This window comes from Embiotoca jacksoni, unplaced genomic scaffold (genome assembly GCF_022577435.1).
Source record: "Embiotoca jacksoni isolate LCO1_2020_lvr unplaced genomic scaffold, fEmbJac1.0.p SCAF_2, whole genome shotgun sequence".
Classification (NCBI taxonomy): domain Eukaryota; kingdom Metazoa; phylum Chordata; class Actinopteri; family Embiotocidae; genus Embiotoca; species Embiotoca jacksoni.
Window position 1 is genome coordinate 7,004,590 of NW_027185340.1, and position 16,622 is coordinate 7,021,211.

At 41.2% G+C, this 16,622-nt stretch overlaps 1 protein-coding gene across 1 annotated transcript in view; it reads right to left on the bottom strand.

Moving 5' to 3' along the window:
* The window catches only part of fgf14 (fibroblast growth factor 14), a 101,298-nt gene extending 88,712 nt beyond the window's left edge, over nucleotides 1–12,586 (bottom strand). The window contains exon 1 of the mRNA XM_069154291.1: nucleotides 11,734–12,586. Within this exon, the coding sequence (XP_069010392.1) occupies nucleotides 11,734–11,941 (208 nt within the window). The 5' untranslated portion in view covers nucleotides 11,942–12,586. The remainder of the gene's footprint in view (nucleotides 1–11,733) is intronic.
* Nucleotides 12,587–16,622: the final 4,036 nt, after the last annotated feature.

Genomic DNA, 16,622 nt, shown 5'->3' on the forward strand with positions numbered 1-16,622 from the left:
TTACTGGCAGCAGCGTCCACCCTGTGGTAACAACCTGCCTCTTATTTATATATGTATACATGGATTAAAAGTGTAGTGGTACTAAGACTGATACCGACTGATACCAATTTTACGTTAGAAAGGGGAATACAAAAGACTCCTGGATGTTTTAGTGCAGTTTCAGTCCAAATAAATAAACAAGACTATAACAGAACTACAGCGTGTTTTTTTCAGGAACAAAATATGAATGATGTTCAAAAACTAAAAGCAGCAACAGCTGTGTGGGAGTCAGGAAGTGATACCACTCTAAAACCAGTTCACACTACATTTACAAAAGAGCACACTGAGCGAGCTCCTGGGGGTTTACTTTCCAAAGCCTCGTGTACTACGCTTACTTCCTATTTAAAGTCGGAACAAGGAAAAAAACAACCATTTCTGACGTCTGTATCCTTTCTATCCTCCTATGAACATATACATCTGAGCTGCGGGGAACCCTTCAGTCAGCGTGGACTCACCTCACCTGTTGATCTGTGATCACTTCAAAAAAAAAAAAAAATACTATTCTTATCTACATAACAACACAACCTACTGTTGAGTAAGGCTAAGTTCTGGATCTTTAGATTTGTGACACATTGTGACATTCAACAAAAATAACCAGGGAATGTATCAAAACACAATACCGTTTTAATCCATTGCCAGTGCAGATAATCAGCAGTGATTATTTGGATATTAAAAGGTCCCATATTGTAAAGATTCCATGTTAAATTGTTTATGATAAAGGTGGTCTAGGTGGTATAACACTGTGACAGCCTAGCCTAAAAACACTCAGTACTGTTCCTCCCTCAGCACGGCCCACAGTCCAATCTTTTGTGTAGAAGAAAACACCAGGTGGTCATTTTATTTCAGAGCTAGCAAGTTACAAGACTGAAGAAAAGCCTGGACTTGCCTGGGCGTGTGTCACTCAGAAAGCAGTCAACCAATCAGAAGACAGATTTATTGATATCAATGTGCCTTAGAGACACAGATGCAAAACAGCCTGGAGAGAGAGCCTGAAGGGAGGACATGTAAAACTACATAGAGATATTTTTGGCACTTAAACCCACAAAAATATATTTTATGGATATCAAGACTGCAAACAAAACACCAGAAAAGTGTAAAATATGGGACCTTTAACCTGTAGTTGACAGTGTTGACCACAAGACACTGAACTGTCAGGATTCACTGCAAAACCCTGAACTTCAAGACAAAAGCTCTCTAGAGACAAAGGTCCTTTGCACACCCATTAAAACTGTTCTCATCAACTTTCACAGCGTTAACGTCAACTGAGCACCGATGATTTCTCATCCTCTACCGTAAATTATTACCAATGGTGGTGAACCTCAAAAGGCACATGCATCCCGTGTCAGCTCTGCAGTACAACTGTTCAAACCTCTGGTCCCAAAAATCAATAATCTCATCGTCTGACCGTATTATTCTCTCTTAATCTTCATCGGTCTTTCGCGTCACTTTGTTACTTAATTGTGAATCAGAGCGCAGTGCATCAGCCCAGCGGAGAAGATCAGCAGCTCCAGGAAAATCATCCCATGCCGAGTCCTCTGTGATCCTGTAGCCTTAAGATGTGTTGTGTTTTAGAGAAAGACAATGCTGTTTTGCTAGGGTCAGGTTATAGTCTCTTGGAGATAGTTCAGTTGGAAAATGTGTTACAGTGGTCTACACTGGAAGGTGGGTTGAAAAGTCAGAATTAGGGAGGGTTGGGTGGCGATACGGTTTAAAAAAAAACGAGGGTGGCCGCACACATTTTCTCTCCAAGGAGACGTTGATAGTAACTGCGTTGGGTTGTACGCACGAGAAGTTCCAAAATGACTTGAGTAAAAAAATAAAAAGGAGCGATAGTATGAGAAGGACAATGCTCCCCTGACTCCCCTCTCACCTCTGGACAGCTGGCCAACCACAGCGTGAAGTGGGTGTGAATGTCAGAAACAGTCATGTCAGAAAGGTGTGTGTGTGTGTGTGTGTGTGTGTGTGTGTGTGTGTGTGTGTGTGTGTGTGTGTGTGTGTGTAGTTCGGACCTACCAGAAATTCCGCTTTACATCTCTGCTCCTCACACAACACCGCAGCTCCCAGAAATGTGGGTTATGTCACACAGCTCCTACTATTACGGGCAGAATATGAGCCAAATTACAAGGTGATTTATGAAGCATAAGACACAGGGCAGAAAACCAAATGGGGAAAAGCTCAGGCTATACTATGCCGCTGTTGTGACTATTTTGAGATTTCCCAGTGTACCTTGGAAAACATGGAGCTTTCAGAGTTGTGCATATCATCTCTGAAGCCAGTGAGAAATTACTGAGATCACTAAACTAGAGATGCCTTTGAAATTAATCTGTTATATGGTAATCTGAAGGGGAAAAAAAGTATAAACCTGCACCCATGTCTTCCAAATTTAGGAATATTTCCAAATGTACTTAATGTTGAACAATACTTGAAATGTAGAGCAAGAAGCAGCCTGGCTGGCTGTCTTCAGGCTGCACGTACAGACTCTGTGTGTAAATGATCAAATTAATTAAGGATGGCAGACATCAGTTTGGACAGTGGTATTTTTTTTTTCAGCTTGTCAAATCAATGAACACAGGAGTGAAAAGTGTAACTGGTGCATTCAATTTCAGATAATAGCTTACTAAATAACCAAGCATCACCTTCAAAGCCACAGGCACCATTATTCACGTTGTACATTAGTTTGTTGGCTTACTGGTTATCTTGCAAAAAAATAAATAAATAAATAAACGCCCCATTCTCAGCTGCTTTGCATTTGTCCTTGCACATGTCCTGGCACTGGGGAAATGCTGGGACTAACTAGATTTATTCTGCAGTACCAGAAAACTGCTATTTCTTTATAATCATGTCTGCCACTGTACATGGATCATCAGCTGATGAGGATTTTGTCTTCTTGCCAGGGAAGATGTGATGAACCCATGTTATGTAGTCATCAGTTGCACATACAATAACAGGCCAAGTGGTGAATGGAGGCGACAAGAGACAGTGTTTCAACCAACACGTGGAGCTTACATTAGCTTAATTAGCATGCGACAGCAGATGAAATTAAACTTGGCTGTGGTGGCCAATCAAATAAGTGCAAGCAGATGGTGCTTCCGGCAGATTTACTTTGAAACGTATATGCAGTACTACTGTTCACCTCACAATTGGCACCAAACAAGATTAATTCATTTCCCAGTGAAATACATTTTTGTATGAGTACAAACCACTGTGTAATATTTTGGCATCTGATGAGCTTTCAAACATGCAAACAGCAGAAACATGCAAAGAAGACTACAGTCTTCAAAAAGTTCTGTATGGAGCTCCTTCAGAACATGAATGAAGAAGAGGTGCAGGTAAAGTTGATCACAGTTAAGCACCAACATCGGAGCGCAGCACCGAGCAGACGGCCCATCCACTGATCAATAATTATTGGCCAGACGAAGTGAGTTTGATGTTGGACAATGAAGCACAATATTCGATTAACAATCAAATAGTTCAAAGCGGGTTTGGAATAGTACTTTTACTTGAGATGTCCATCTCTAGTTTTGACTACACTCTCGCCTAACTGGGGTTTCAAGTTGTTTTACTGTAATTCAATTCAAATAGTGTCCCGACATTAATTGATCACATTTAAGGGCTCTGGTCAACATCACTCGCGGCCTAACCAGAAATTTCACTGACCTGACATGACTCCAAAATGATTGAAGACAAGGAAGTTCATAAAACTGTCAGCTGAGAAACCGTTTATCACACTTTGAAGTTATTATTTCAAGTCTGACAAGTCTATGTCAGTACCCATCCACAAATGGCCAATTCCACCACTCGGAGTCGAGCATAACTCAAAACCGTCGCGGAAACAAAGCTGACATCAGAAACTGAGAAAAAGGAAGTGTGAAATGCTTTTGACCATTTGTTTCCAGCTGCTTCTCGGGGCTTTGATTATGCTTTGTCTATTGCATGTCGACAGCCTTATTAAAAAAATATATATTTACACAGCGCTTCCTCACAATGCCGTCTAATTCTGCTAAATCAGCCTCATTCACAGTAATCACACTGTAATTCTCGTTCAGCCACATGTTCCTCACAGTAACGTTTCCCACCACAGGTAGCAAACTGTATCTGTGAATCACATCACAAAGCAATCAGCTAATCTGCGCTCCTCTCTCACATCTACCTGTGCCTTCACTCTGATAATATTTGTTTGGCCTTTAGCAGCTCAACGTGCTTCATAACACCTACTTTCATACAGATAATAGTGATGTACGCTTTGAACAAAACAGAAATGTCATCTTTTAAGCTTGAAATGTTTCCTTGGAAATGAAAGGTGCATTAGACAGGTCTGCCAATGACAGATATAACCTTTTAAAACAGATACAAGCACTGACACGGTTAATTCAAAACAACAATATCATCTCCTTTCAATCCACTAAGTGCAAGTTACAAAAAAGGGAGACTGCTAGAATCACACATCTATTCTCTGTGCTTTACCTACATTCAGAAAGACTGTTATTATCCAATATGAAAGCAATTATTGAACCCATCAACTGATAGAAAATGGATCAGAATAGTCACGTTGGCTTTAAAGACCACCCAGGTCAGGTCAAAAGCAAGATCTGATATGCCAATGCTTTGTCTTCAAACTAACACCAACTCCCATCCTTTGGTTTGCATTTTATGTACTGAATGCTTGTGGCAACAAGTAAGTGGTACATATGGATTAGCTCTCATTTGGAGTGTTGTGTCTGGCAGCTTCACAAATGTAAATCCAGACACAGAGCTGTACTGTTATTTGTTGAAATACAAGAGCGCACCTGTTAAGTCGTGGCTCCTTTGTAAGGTTGTGGAGCCACCGTGGAGGCAAGTTTACTTATTATACTCAGAAATGTAGCCTAAATATTTTTAAACACTTTAACTCAATAGAGTATAATCCTGCTATTTTCAACAGTTGTTCTGGTTTACTCATCTGATGGAAAAATAGTGAACTCATCATACTTGTCAAATGTTTGTCTATCTGTTGCACAACATGTTCCTATTGTCTCAGAAAAGATGCACTCATTTATCCGTTGCACAACATGGTTCTATAGTCTCAGTTACAACGTCTCTGTACCTTTATCTTGTGACCTACGACCTCACTCAGTACTATCTACAAAATCAGATATACAGAGGAAATGGGGGTGACTGTCAACTGTTTGTCACACTGTATATAAGCTGCCCTACGGAGGAGTGACGTTGAGCAATGCTGGACATTCTTCTTTGAGTGTACATGTATTTGCTCCTTCTTGCAAGAATGAATGTCCGATATGTTTGATTTGGAATCCAGCCTCTGAGTAATTTTTCTAACATCAGCTTAAGTGTTATTGTCAGATTTCAGTCACAACACGTTCCAACAAATTAACAGTGTAATGCAGGAACTTAAACAGGGCAAACAGTAGCAGATCAAAACAAGGCTTCGAGTTGACATCATAAATCAATCAATACATCATAAACATGTCAATTTCACAACTTTGACTATTCCATTTGTTTTTATTGGCTTTTTTGCGCAACATTTTCTTTACAGATAACTGGATTTCCAAGCACTTAAGAGAATGTAAATGAATTTCAACAAGATCAAGAGAACTGTGAACTTTTTGTTTTGTTTTTTTGCTCACTTGTTCTGGTGTGATCCAGCAGCACTCCTCAAGAAAATGTTCTTACTGCTAAATGCTTTACTATATATCACCAGCTGTTCACTAACCTGAATAATCAAAAGATGCAGAAAAGCTCCATAGAGCTGAGAGAACTTTGGAGTTAAATGATAATTATCTGTGGGTTCGTCACTACAAGTGTCACTTTCACATACATTAGATAATCATAGCAGCTTTAGATCCAAAAATAAAATGTATAATTTAGCGCTGAAGAAAGACAGTAGAACATAAAGGTACTGTTTTCGTGTTGCACCTCAGTTCAATAAAAGATGTAGTACAGTGCATTTTCATATCTGCATGCAAACCCACACTAAAAAAACCTCGAGTTAATTATAAATGGTAAACATCAAAGTATCACAAACAAAAGATGTTATCCATCCTTGGACAAGAAGTGATCCATTTCATGTGTCTGACTATACCCTTCAAGCCAGGTGAGCAGAGAGCAGCTCAATGTAAAACCCTCCACCTGCAGGTCCAGTGGACTGAGTCACCCCTGAAGGCACCAAGCCCAGACCACGTGTCCCATCATGCCCGTGACCACAGCAAACAGGAGCATCCTGATGAGAGCATCCTGCTTCACGCATAAACAGACATTACGCCTCCTCCCTTTGAATAGCAAACCTCGCTCGCTCTTTTTGTTCATTTTCTTTCTCTACATAGACGCACTGTACGAACATTTGCTCTCCTTTCTGATTTGTATGTAAACTTGATTGCCTCGCGGGGGGAGGTAGAATGACACCCAGGAACTCCATTCTTATCACCCCAGCAGGTCATATTTTTCAAGAGCAGGCCAGACACAGCCCAAATTAATTCCCTGAGGGAAACTGATCATGCCGCTGCCATTGTATCACCCCCAAAACAATGAGTGAGGCGGGCTCTTTTGTTGACCTGTGTGACATATCCACTGCAGCAACATGCAACTTCATCACTCTTTCTAAATGATCACGAAGCACGAAAAGGAGTTGCAGACTTAAAGGTTTGTATGCTGCCATTAGAAGAAAAACAATCCTTGAAAATCTCAAGGTTTAAAATAATTTATTCAAACATTAATCCTCCTTTTCTGAATCCATTGTAAGGTTGCGTGTGTTCTCAGCTACAAAAGGCACAGCCGTGTGACATAGTAAAAAATGTACAAATTTTATAATGGCCATCATACTGTAAACATGAGTGTTTACTAAACTTGTTAGCTGGAAAGGCTGTTTGCTGTAATTGCTGTAATATGCCAAAGGCTACACAAACCATGTGTGTGTGTGTGTGATGCTACTGCCATTTAGCCATTTACAAACTTACTGCAATGTTTCTGTATGAAACCTAGCAACATGCAACGGTGGTTGGAGGAGGATATTTTTAGCCAACCCTGCTGTTATTCTAATTGTAGGAGTTCTTGTTTGAATCTCCGCCATCCCCTTTAAGTACACTGCTGTTTTTTTTGTCAGCACAAATTAAACTACTGTGAGTTTGTTAGACAAATTAATCAAGGATCTTTTAACTATATTAAACATTCTGGCCCTTTTTTTAAAGTCTCGTGATTTAGGAAAAGGCAGAATTTGACATATTGCTGTGAGATGAGAAATGCATTAACAAAAGACAGTAGCACCAGTATCTGACTATAACAAAAATACCCATGTAGTGAATGAGAGATATAAAATGATAGATTAATTGACTTGATATGACAGCCAAGGCATCGAGACATATGCACCTTATAGGGGGTTCATTCAGTGTGATGATGCAAAAGCAGCTCCTTGATCTTTAAACGGTATTAACAGCCTCGTCATGAAGCTGTCAGCTACAATTTACTGCCATATGAGTGTAAATACGTCTTTAAACATTTCCCCTCCAAACCAGTGCCTTTTGTTTATTTATGTCTCTACTCATTTAGATTTTATGATTTTAGGTAATCTGAGACACAATAAATTTACATCCTCAGACCACAGCTCTCAAATACGCACCAGCACAAGGTTATATGGTCTTCTGATAGCCAGTGTGGTCGGTCACACCAGAGGCAAATAAATCATCTTGGGTCACAGCAAACAACGGGCAAATAGCATTAGAGTGCCGGAGCTTTGGTCCGACCTCCTGGCTCTGCCACACACCACGGAGCTCAGCTTCACTTGATATGCTATGAACCGTCATCACGTGGACGCCTGGGCGTTCAGTGACCTACTGTCACTCTGCTGTCAATGAGCCACTGCTGCGCAACTCTGAGGAAGCCACACACTACAACTTCACACACACACACACACACACACACACACACACACACACACACACACACACACACACACACACACAGTGCAATTCTGCTCTCCCAGCAACCTGGTTAATCACCTTCCACAGCATTTAAGCCCAAGATATGGCAAAGAGTGCCAATCGAAACAATCTGCCTTAATTACATATGGCAGTTCATGACATAACTTTCTCCTCTGCCGTTTATCACAAATGCCCTCATTAAACCACTGTCATTCATCACGGCGGTGCGCACCACTCAATGACATCCTCAAAGTTTTATAATGACATCTAAATGGACGCTGGCAAAGTCGTCGCTGCTGCACAGGCTGCAGGGTGAAACCTACTGGATCTCCAACTCGCCTGGTTCATGACTTAATTGACTTAATGAAGTACTCGAAGACACGGAGCATCACTGTCACACGAGAGCGAACATTAAGGAGAGGGCCAGCCGGGCCGGTTGTACCCGACCGCCAACCCTCAGGACGAGCCATCGCACATGAAGCAACCATCTTGGTAGAAAACAGGGACACAGCTGGAAGAATATTAGGTCAGTGGGTATAAAAGCTTAGTGACTTTATCGGAAGACAATTTTGGAAAAACGGCTAAAAAAGACTCTTTACTTGATGTCAAACTGCCACATCTGCCAAGAAAGTGAGTCATTCTGTTTTGTGCTAGAGCTCTGACCCATCGTTTCACTTGCATCAGAAAGTAGCATCTTCACCTCATCCTCGTGAAGCACACTTACAGTAGTTTTCGTTGCATGACGATGTCAATGCCGTGCACGATCCACACCGCATTCATGGCGACTCGGCTGCAGCATACTCCACATATCCATCACAACATCTGAGACAGATGCATTACCACTTAGTTTGAAACAAGAAAGGGAATATTTACTGGAAATATTCTGCAGATTGAAGGGCAAATTCATTTAGAGGGAAATTCAAAGGGGTGCAAACAGACTTTAAAGATAATGATAGAGAGAAATTGGATTTGGCAAACAAATCAGAGTCATCAGAATATTTTATCAAATCTACTTTGATGCTGACACACACAGTTGTGGTTGCACAGTGACCTACAGACAAACTCTCTACACGCATATAACTCCATACTATCATCACAGACGTAGATTTCGTTTAAATACCAGAAGCTATAGTGCTTAACAGGGAAATGTTAAACCCCACGACAATAAAATAAAGTATCATTAGCAGAGGTGCTTAAACGCTCGTTATTTAAAACTTCTTCAGATGGACTGCTGATGTTCAGTAAGATATTGTAACTGGAAAGAGAGAACAATCCCTGGATTATAAGACTGATCTTTTAATGTTGACAAAGACTGTGAGCCCGACTGAAAAAGTCTGGTTGCCTTACTCATCCTGCGTTGTCTCAGTTATGTTGTGTTGAATATAGCTGGAGCACTATATATCTAGGCCTTTGCAGTAGCTTGGGAACACTTGCCTCGGCTGACAGTGGGCCACACAGAGGATTCACTGTCTTACTAAAACAAAGAAAAAAAATCCTCCGAGGTTTATTAAGGTACCATCTGGAGCTAAAACAAATCGGTGGTGTGATTTGTCACAGGGTAGATTCAATGAGTTAGCAGGTTTCAGTTGTAAGGAGCACTGCACCCCACTGACACACTCTGCATACTGGCCTACTTCATTGGCCAATAAACTACTGGCTCTACCTGCTGCTTCAGCACAAACCCTTACAATTTCTTTTATTCTATAACAACTGTCCACGAGGTGAATATGGTCTACTCTTACTTTGAAAGGCTTAGCATTTCAGAGAACAGTGAGCCTCAGCTTGATTGACTGATTGGTTGCATTGTGTTGAGTACAAGTTAGGGCCACGAGTATCTTACTGCAGCTTTTTCCACTGAGCAGCAATCAGTAAGTCAACGCCATCAAGGCCTTGCAGTCCCACATGGTGCTTTTCATGTAATCATCATATTTACTTTAACTTTGATATTGTTTGTTTTGAAAAGGTTAATAAAAGTCAAAGAGTACAAGAAAAAAAAACTCAAAGGTTTTAATGAAAACATTTACCCGTTTTTGGAGCTGGTTTCCAAATTCTTTAGGGTTTCTTAAACATCCACACTAAGCCTTAAAACGCCATAAAAAACAAAACATCTGTCCCGAGTTGTAACCGTTTGACTGTTCCTTAAACCACGCGGGCGAAACCGGAAGTGACGTATGTCTCTCCTTGCTACGAAAATAAATGCGTAAAACCAATTAAATACGTAATAGTAAAATAGCAAATACACATTTATTTATGTCAACATAAACTTTAATTCACTATTAATTTTATATATAAAACAAATGAACATGCCGTTTTGTAAATCGTAAGGCCAGCAAGGCGACAATGTTACTTCCTGGTTGGATAAATTTGCAGCTCCAGAGTTCAATACATCGTCTTTATTGTGCAACGCTATTAATATTTCCCCCCCCTAATGTTTAGGAAACTCTTGGAAGAATCTAGAAATGTCTCCAAATTAGTGATAAGTCTTTAAAAAAAAAAAAAAAAAAAAAAACACCTGTGAGGTTTTTGCGAAGTCAGCTTTTGAGGCATTTAGCCTGAAAAATAAACGTGAAATGCAAAAACGAGGGTTAACTGGTGCTACAAGAGAAACATAATGCTACAAAAATATCATGTCGTTTTAGATTATAGTTGACGATGACTTTTGTTGTTGCGCCTGCAGTGTTGGCGAGGCGTAATAGTGCCGCTCCAGTATGATGATGATCTACTATACTGCAGCTGCAGTGTCGAGGAACTGCTGCTCAGCACATCGTCCTCAAACCCGCTACATGAGGTAACAAGTAGTCCGCACTACATGCTGTCTACCTGAGGCTTTACAACAGCCTGTTGAAATAAACATCCCTTGCTCACTGAACCTCTGCAACGTTTCATTTAATTAGCAGGTGGGGTGCTGAAATCAGGGCTTGGGCATTGCTTTTCTACTAAAAGAACCTGAAAGATGTCGACTGTTCAGGTGTAGGTTTTGCATCAAGTGCAGTGGAGCTCAGTTCCTTTTCGACATGCTCTGTTCGCACCTGCAGCTGCCTGCTTTCTCCAACACAAAATCAACTCCAGTGCCTGCATGAAAATCCCGTTTCCCCAGGCCCGCATGAGGAATATTGGCCTGCTACAGCGGAGTGATAGACATGAAAGAATAGTCTGTCTCCTCCGGCTGGTTTGCTGAAAACACAGCGAGTAGAGCTCTCATTTAATAGAGAAGTGGTGATGCGGAGGGGGGAAATGCTGCTGCAGTCAACCCGAGGATGGAATAATCTGGTTATAGGGGGAAACACGTTGTACAGAAGAAAAAAAACTGCGCGTGGATTTGATCCACTGAAATATCATCGAGCCCGTGTGTGTGTGTGTGTGCGTGTGTGTGTGTGTGTGTGTGCGTGCGTGCGTGCGTGCGTGTGTGTGAAGGAGAGAGAAAGAAAGAAAGGGAGAGGGAGAGAGCGAGCGTTATTTAAAAAGTTAGGAGATCATGGTGCCGTGGTGATGCAGGGGGGGCTTTGTGTGTGTGTCTGCGCGCTGCGTCCCCAAACCTGGGCTCGCCGATATAGTAGCTGCACAGAATAAGTTGTTTCCCCCCCCCCCACCCCCTCCCCTCCCAGCGCCACTGCATGATCCACTCGCTGCATAAATATGATTACAGATCCATCACCATTACAACAAACAAACGAATAACGCAGACACTCTCTCTCTCACACACACACACACACGCGCGCGCGCACGCATAACGCCGGTTCACATCAGAGAAACAGAGGAGTAGGAATAATGGTGATGAGCTTACCACTTGGATTCTTGTTTTTCTTAAGACTCTTGCCACAAAGACACTGCAGCATATGCGTTCCTTTGCTGAAAATGTTCCAAAGAAACCACATTGATTTGGGCGAAGAGCAATCCAGTGGCTTAAACACCCAGATATAGATGAGATCCTTGCGGTTGCATAATAACACAATTGGATCAGTTCTCCCGAACAAGGCTACCAATTGTATCATAGAAAAATAGGTATATCCAAGTCCTATGCGCTTTCATTCACGTGACAAAATAGTCAGTGTCTGTCAGACTTCGTAATAATGGTGTGTTTTCTTCTTCTGGCGTATAAAGAATGCCTCCTCAACTAGTCGATAATAGAAAATATACTCTATAAATTGCATGTGTCGCACCGGGAGGAAACGTGTCGCCAGTAAACAAACACAACTAACGTGAAAACAGTAAACCACGGTGGATTTCCGAGGAGAAAATCATTGCCTATTAGTTCATCACTCTGAGGAGAGGAGGGTGGATCTGCACAGCATCAAAAGCCAAGGGAGGATGCATCCTATGCACAGACTGCTGCAATGATAGCCCCAACAAAACCCCACATTGCCGGATTAAGTCCGATTCGATCCTCCTTTAAAGCAGCTTGTTTGGCGAGGTCAGACAACACCAAACCTCAGTTTTCATTTCTTATAGTCCCACGCTGCAACGTTCCTGTTAAAGCCAGGCTCGGGTTCTTGGTGTGTGTCCGTGATTCCTGGAGTGTGCGTTTGCTCCCTTTGTGGGGTATTTTCCTCAAGCCGTCTCAGCACCACGCCACTGGCATCTCCAAAAGTACGGTGCGCCTGTATCCAAACATTTGCATCAATTTCCCTTTAGCATCGGACCTCTGTTAGAAATAGACCGGGAGGAGGGGTTAAATTGAAAGATTGGCTTTCCATTACGTAAACACGTGGTTTCTGCGCCGTCATATCAGTGATGCTCGGAAATTTTTGTGATCCGAGTGAGACCATTGTCCCAAGCTGTTTCTGCTTGAATTCTTAGAAGAGACAACGTCTAAGGAGTCGGTTTACTTCGTGAGGGCATGTGTGCATCGCATGTCGAAGAGTCTACATTTTTACAACCATCACCTTGATGCCATTTCTTCTCCATTTATCATTTCTTTGCTCTCAGTTCCTCAAGTTGTTGCATCGTTGTGCATTTAGATGACGGTAAATGGAGATAATGTGATTACAAGCTCCGAAGTCACAGGTGCTAAGACTCACGAGGAGAGGCTGATGGTGATGCTTCAAGTGCCTGCATCAAGTCATCTAAGCAACAGATCCCTATTACTTCATAAAGCTGAATGAAATGATTAAAACATTAATACATGAAGAAGAAAGGAGCATCATAATAAAAATGAAAACAAATGCAAGATAAAACTTTTAATGAAAATATAAAAAAAAATTCTAATAATTTGGTAGTAATTTAAAAGTAAAATTATGTATCAATAGTTGAAAAAAAAAAAAAAAAAACCCTTCACATTTACTTGCTGTATGTTGTTTCTTCAACCCTGAGGACAGGGAACCAGTTAGTGTTGCCCATAGCGACTGTTTCTTCTCTGATTACTTTTCTCTAAGGATTTAAAGATTTTCCATCACAGACGAACGGAGAAGAAGATATTGTTTTCCCCTGATTATGCCAAGAGAGGAAGTGTGTGTGTATGTGGACATTTTTAATTTGTTGTGGAACCAGAGGAGTGTTTTGCTCTTTGCGTTATTCCATACTTTCCATCTAGGGTTAAATCACCCTCAGATCTGTCAGCGCCACTCTCTCAGCACAAATGGTAGAAGTCCATTTGTCTGCCAGTGTTTGGAAGAGGATCCATTAGTTGCTTGGTGTAGAGTTGACTCCCCTCACAGGTGGTACGCACTCTTTGCCAGTAAGCAATCTTCGTTATGGTCCAAGAGAAACAAATGACCAGCATTATGGCCCGAGCAAGAACAAATGGCCCATTAGGAAATGTAGTAATTTCCTTCTTCTGTGTAATTTTTTAAAATTATAAGTCTGGGATGAGTATTGAGTTCTTGCTTATATGTGGACTTTCACAGAAAAAGGTTGATCTGCACAGTGTTGCATTATATCACTTCATCGATCCTCCTATTTTCCAAATGACCCCCAAAACCATGTCACACAAATCACTTTGACGTTAAATACTTCTACATTATGTAACATGTATAACACCCGATCTCTTAAAATAATCTATCCTTCAAAATTACAGTATGTTCTGTAATAACAGCAAGTTGCAGCTGAACTCTGGAGAAGGTGTTATCAAAAGCTGCTCTTATCCAGCGTATTGTCGAATGAACGAAACAGAGGAAAGGCTGAGGTTTGTATAAACAACATTAGCCACAGCACAGGAAGCTTGATGAGAGACTGGAGGAGTTCATTAGTGGGGTTGTGTTGTGTGTTCATCTCTGAATTACAGCATTAATCCACTTTAATGACCTAGTTTTGTGGCGCCCAGGTCTTGTCAGTTGTCTGTGATAACTGGTTCCTCTGGGATGTGGGCCACTTTGAAACAAAATGTTTCCTGATTGACTTTCTTTACACAGCATCATCATTTTGCTCTGTCACCGTTTAAAGCTTTACAACTACAAGAATTTATTATTGAAGTCAAGAGGTGGCTGTCATTTGAGCTATTTACAGTGTTTTCACACTCTGTGTACCTGTTAAGGCATTTACACACAGAGACACACACAGAGAACAGGAGTCCTTCACACACACACACACACACACACACAGTATATCCAGTATCCCACTTCAGATACAGTCTGTGTTTAAGCAGTTTACGTAGGCTCACATGTGTCCTGTGAGGTCAAGTGGGCTCACGGTGGAATCAGCACAAGTCAGAGGCGTTGCACTGCACTCTCTCCAGCTTCCTCCCTCTGCAGAGGCCTCTCGTGTCATCTTCGCTATCGATCCGTCTACTCTAATGTAAAGTATCATCGCACCCTGGAGGATATCGTCTGACAATTTTGTCAGGGATCATTAGAATACTTCTTTTTGATTGCCCAGGCTGCGGCCCGGCAGGAAGTGGCTCCCTTGTGAGTTTTTAACAGCCTGTTTTCTCCCAATGGGAAAAAATAACTTGATTTAAGATGCATAGAGACAAATGGACTGGTTCCAGTTTTACGCATGGTTTATGTGGTTTTCACTGTATCAGGCTCACACACGAGGGAGTGAAGACCGCATGAATGAGTGTTATCATTTGTTTATTTAGGGTATATGGAAGGAATCCTATCATTTTATTTAATATGAAAAATATTATCATATGTAGAGAGTTATTTTATTATACCAGGTGTTGTGACACTTTTTTGTCCTTTACAAAAATTCTTAGAAACAATCCGCGGTTGTATAGAGTATATTTGTAATTTGGGTGAACTGACTGAAAGTACTGAGAATAGTCTAGAATGAAGGAGCCAGATGGTGAACTTTACTGAGATCATTGTAATATTTTGTCATTACTACCTGCTAACATTAAAAGACATGGTAAACACTGAGAATCTGAGCTGAGAATTTCCTCCAATTTATATCAATGATCGAGGACAGTATGAAAAAAAATCTAACTGTAAATTTCCACCTACTAATATATGCATCATGTAATCTTATGTATTAATGTATGACAGTAATTTTATCAGATACACACTGGCCGAAAGTTTTTGAAACAGGTTACATACTTTGATATTTGTTATCAGATTAAATTTCATAATCACCCTTCTGTTGTACAATTTAGAAACTTGTGCATCATGACTGATGCTCTCAGGGAATGCCGGACTGGGACGGCATGTAAGTCCATGTTCAGTAACAGAGCGGAAACCACCCTCTACCCCCTTCCCAGCACGCTCACAGCCAAGACGTCGACCAATCAGAGAAGGAGAGTGAGCTGTGTTTGGCACTGCTTGGAGAAAGTGTTCATTCAAAAATGAACAGCTGTTGGAAACCAAGTCATGACCACAGATTTCATTCAAACACACTTACACACACTCGCGCACACACAAATATCCATACACAAACACAAACTGATTGTTAACAAACTGGGGGTAGCATCTGTTCATTCTCACACAGCTATTTGCCCAGTGAAAGCCCTGCAACAAGTTGTGTTCAACACAGTCGCTGATGTCCAGTGACATGGCTGAAGGGCCCAGAACTGTTGGCTGTGCTTCTTTAGGATCACACTGCTAAACTGCACTATATTAGACAAATGCCTGGGTTGCACTACTACCCATAACAGTTCATCAGAATGGATAAATGTACTTCATATTTACACAGCACATGAAATAGGGAATACGGGCCTACCAGACAGTTGATATTAATATCCAGATTTGGTTTACTGTCAGTTGCAACACCATATGTCCTGTTTAGACATCGTCTCTAAAACCTCTCCACTGCACCCACATTGTGACTAATAGGGTGAAAGACCAATGGAACAAATTGAGGAATCCCACACACATAATAACCAACTCCTCTTTAAAATCCATTGTGACCAACAGTGTTCATTATTGTAGAGCGATGAGGGCAATGACACTGGCCAAGTGAGGGCTCAGGCACCCTCCACTATATAAGCAAGCCAGCCCACATTCACTGAGTATAGAGCACGAGTTATACAGTCTAATTCTGTCCACAAATGTACAGCTCAGTATCATGACTGCGCTATGATGATCCAAGGTCTATGTCTTCATACTGTACAAATTCCCCTTAAATATTTTATAGAGACGGACTCATCCTACACAATTCAACAAAGTAGGACAGAATAAACGCAGTTTTTAAAAAGTATGTATGACAAAAAAAATACTCGCCAACTACCTTCAAAGACAAAGAGGTGATTCTAAGATTTTAATGCAGTCATAGCAAGGATTCATACAAACATAAGTCTAACCT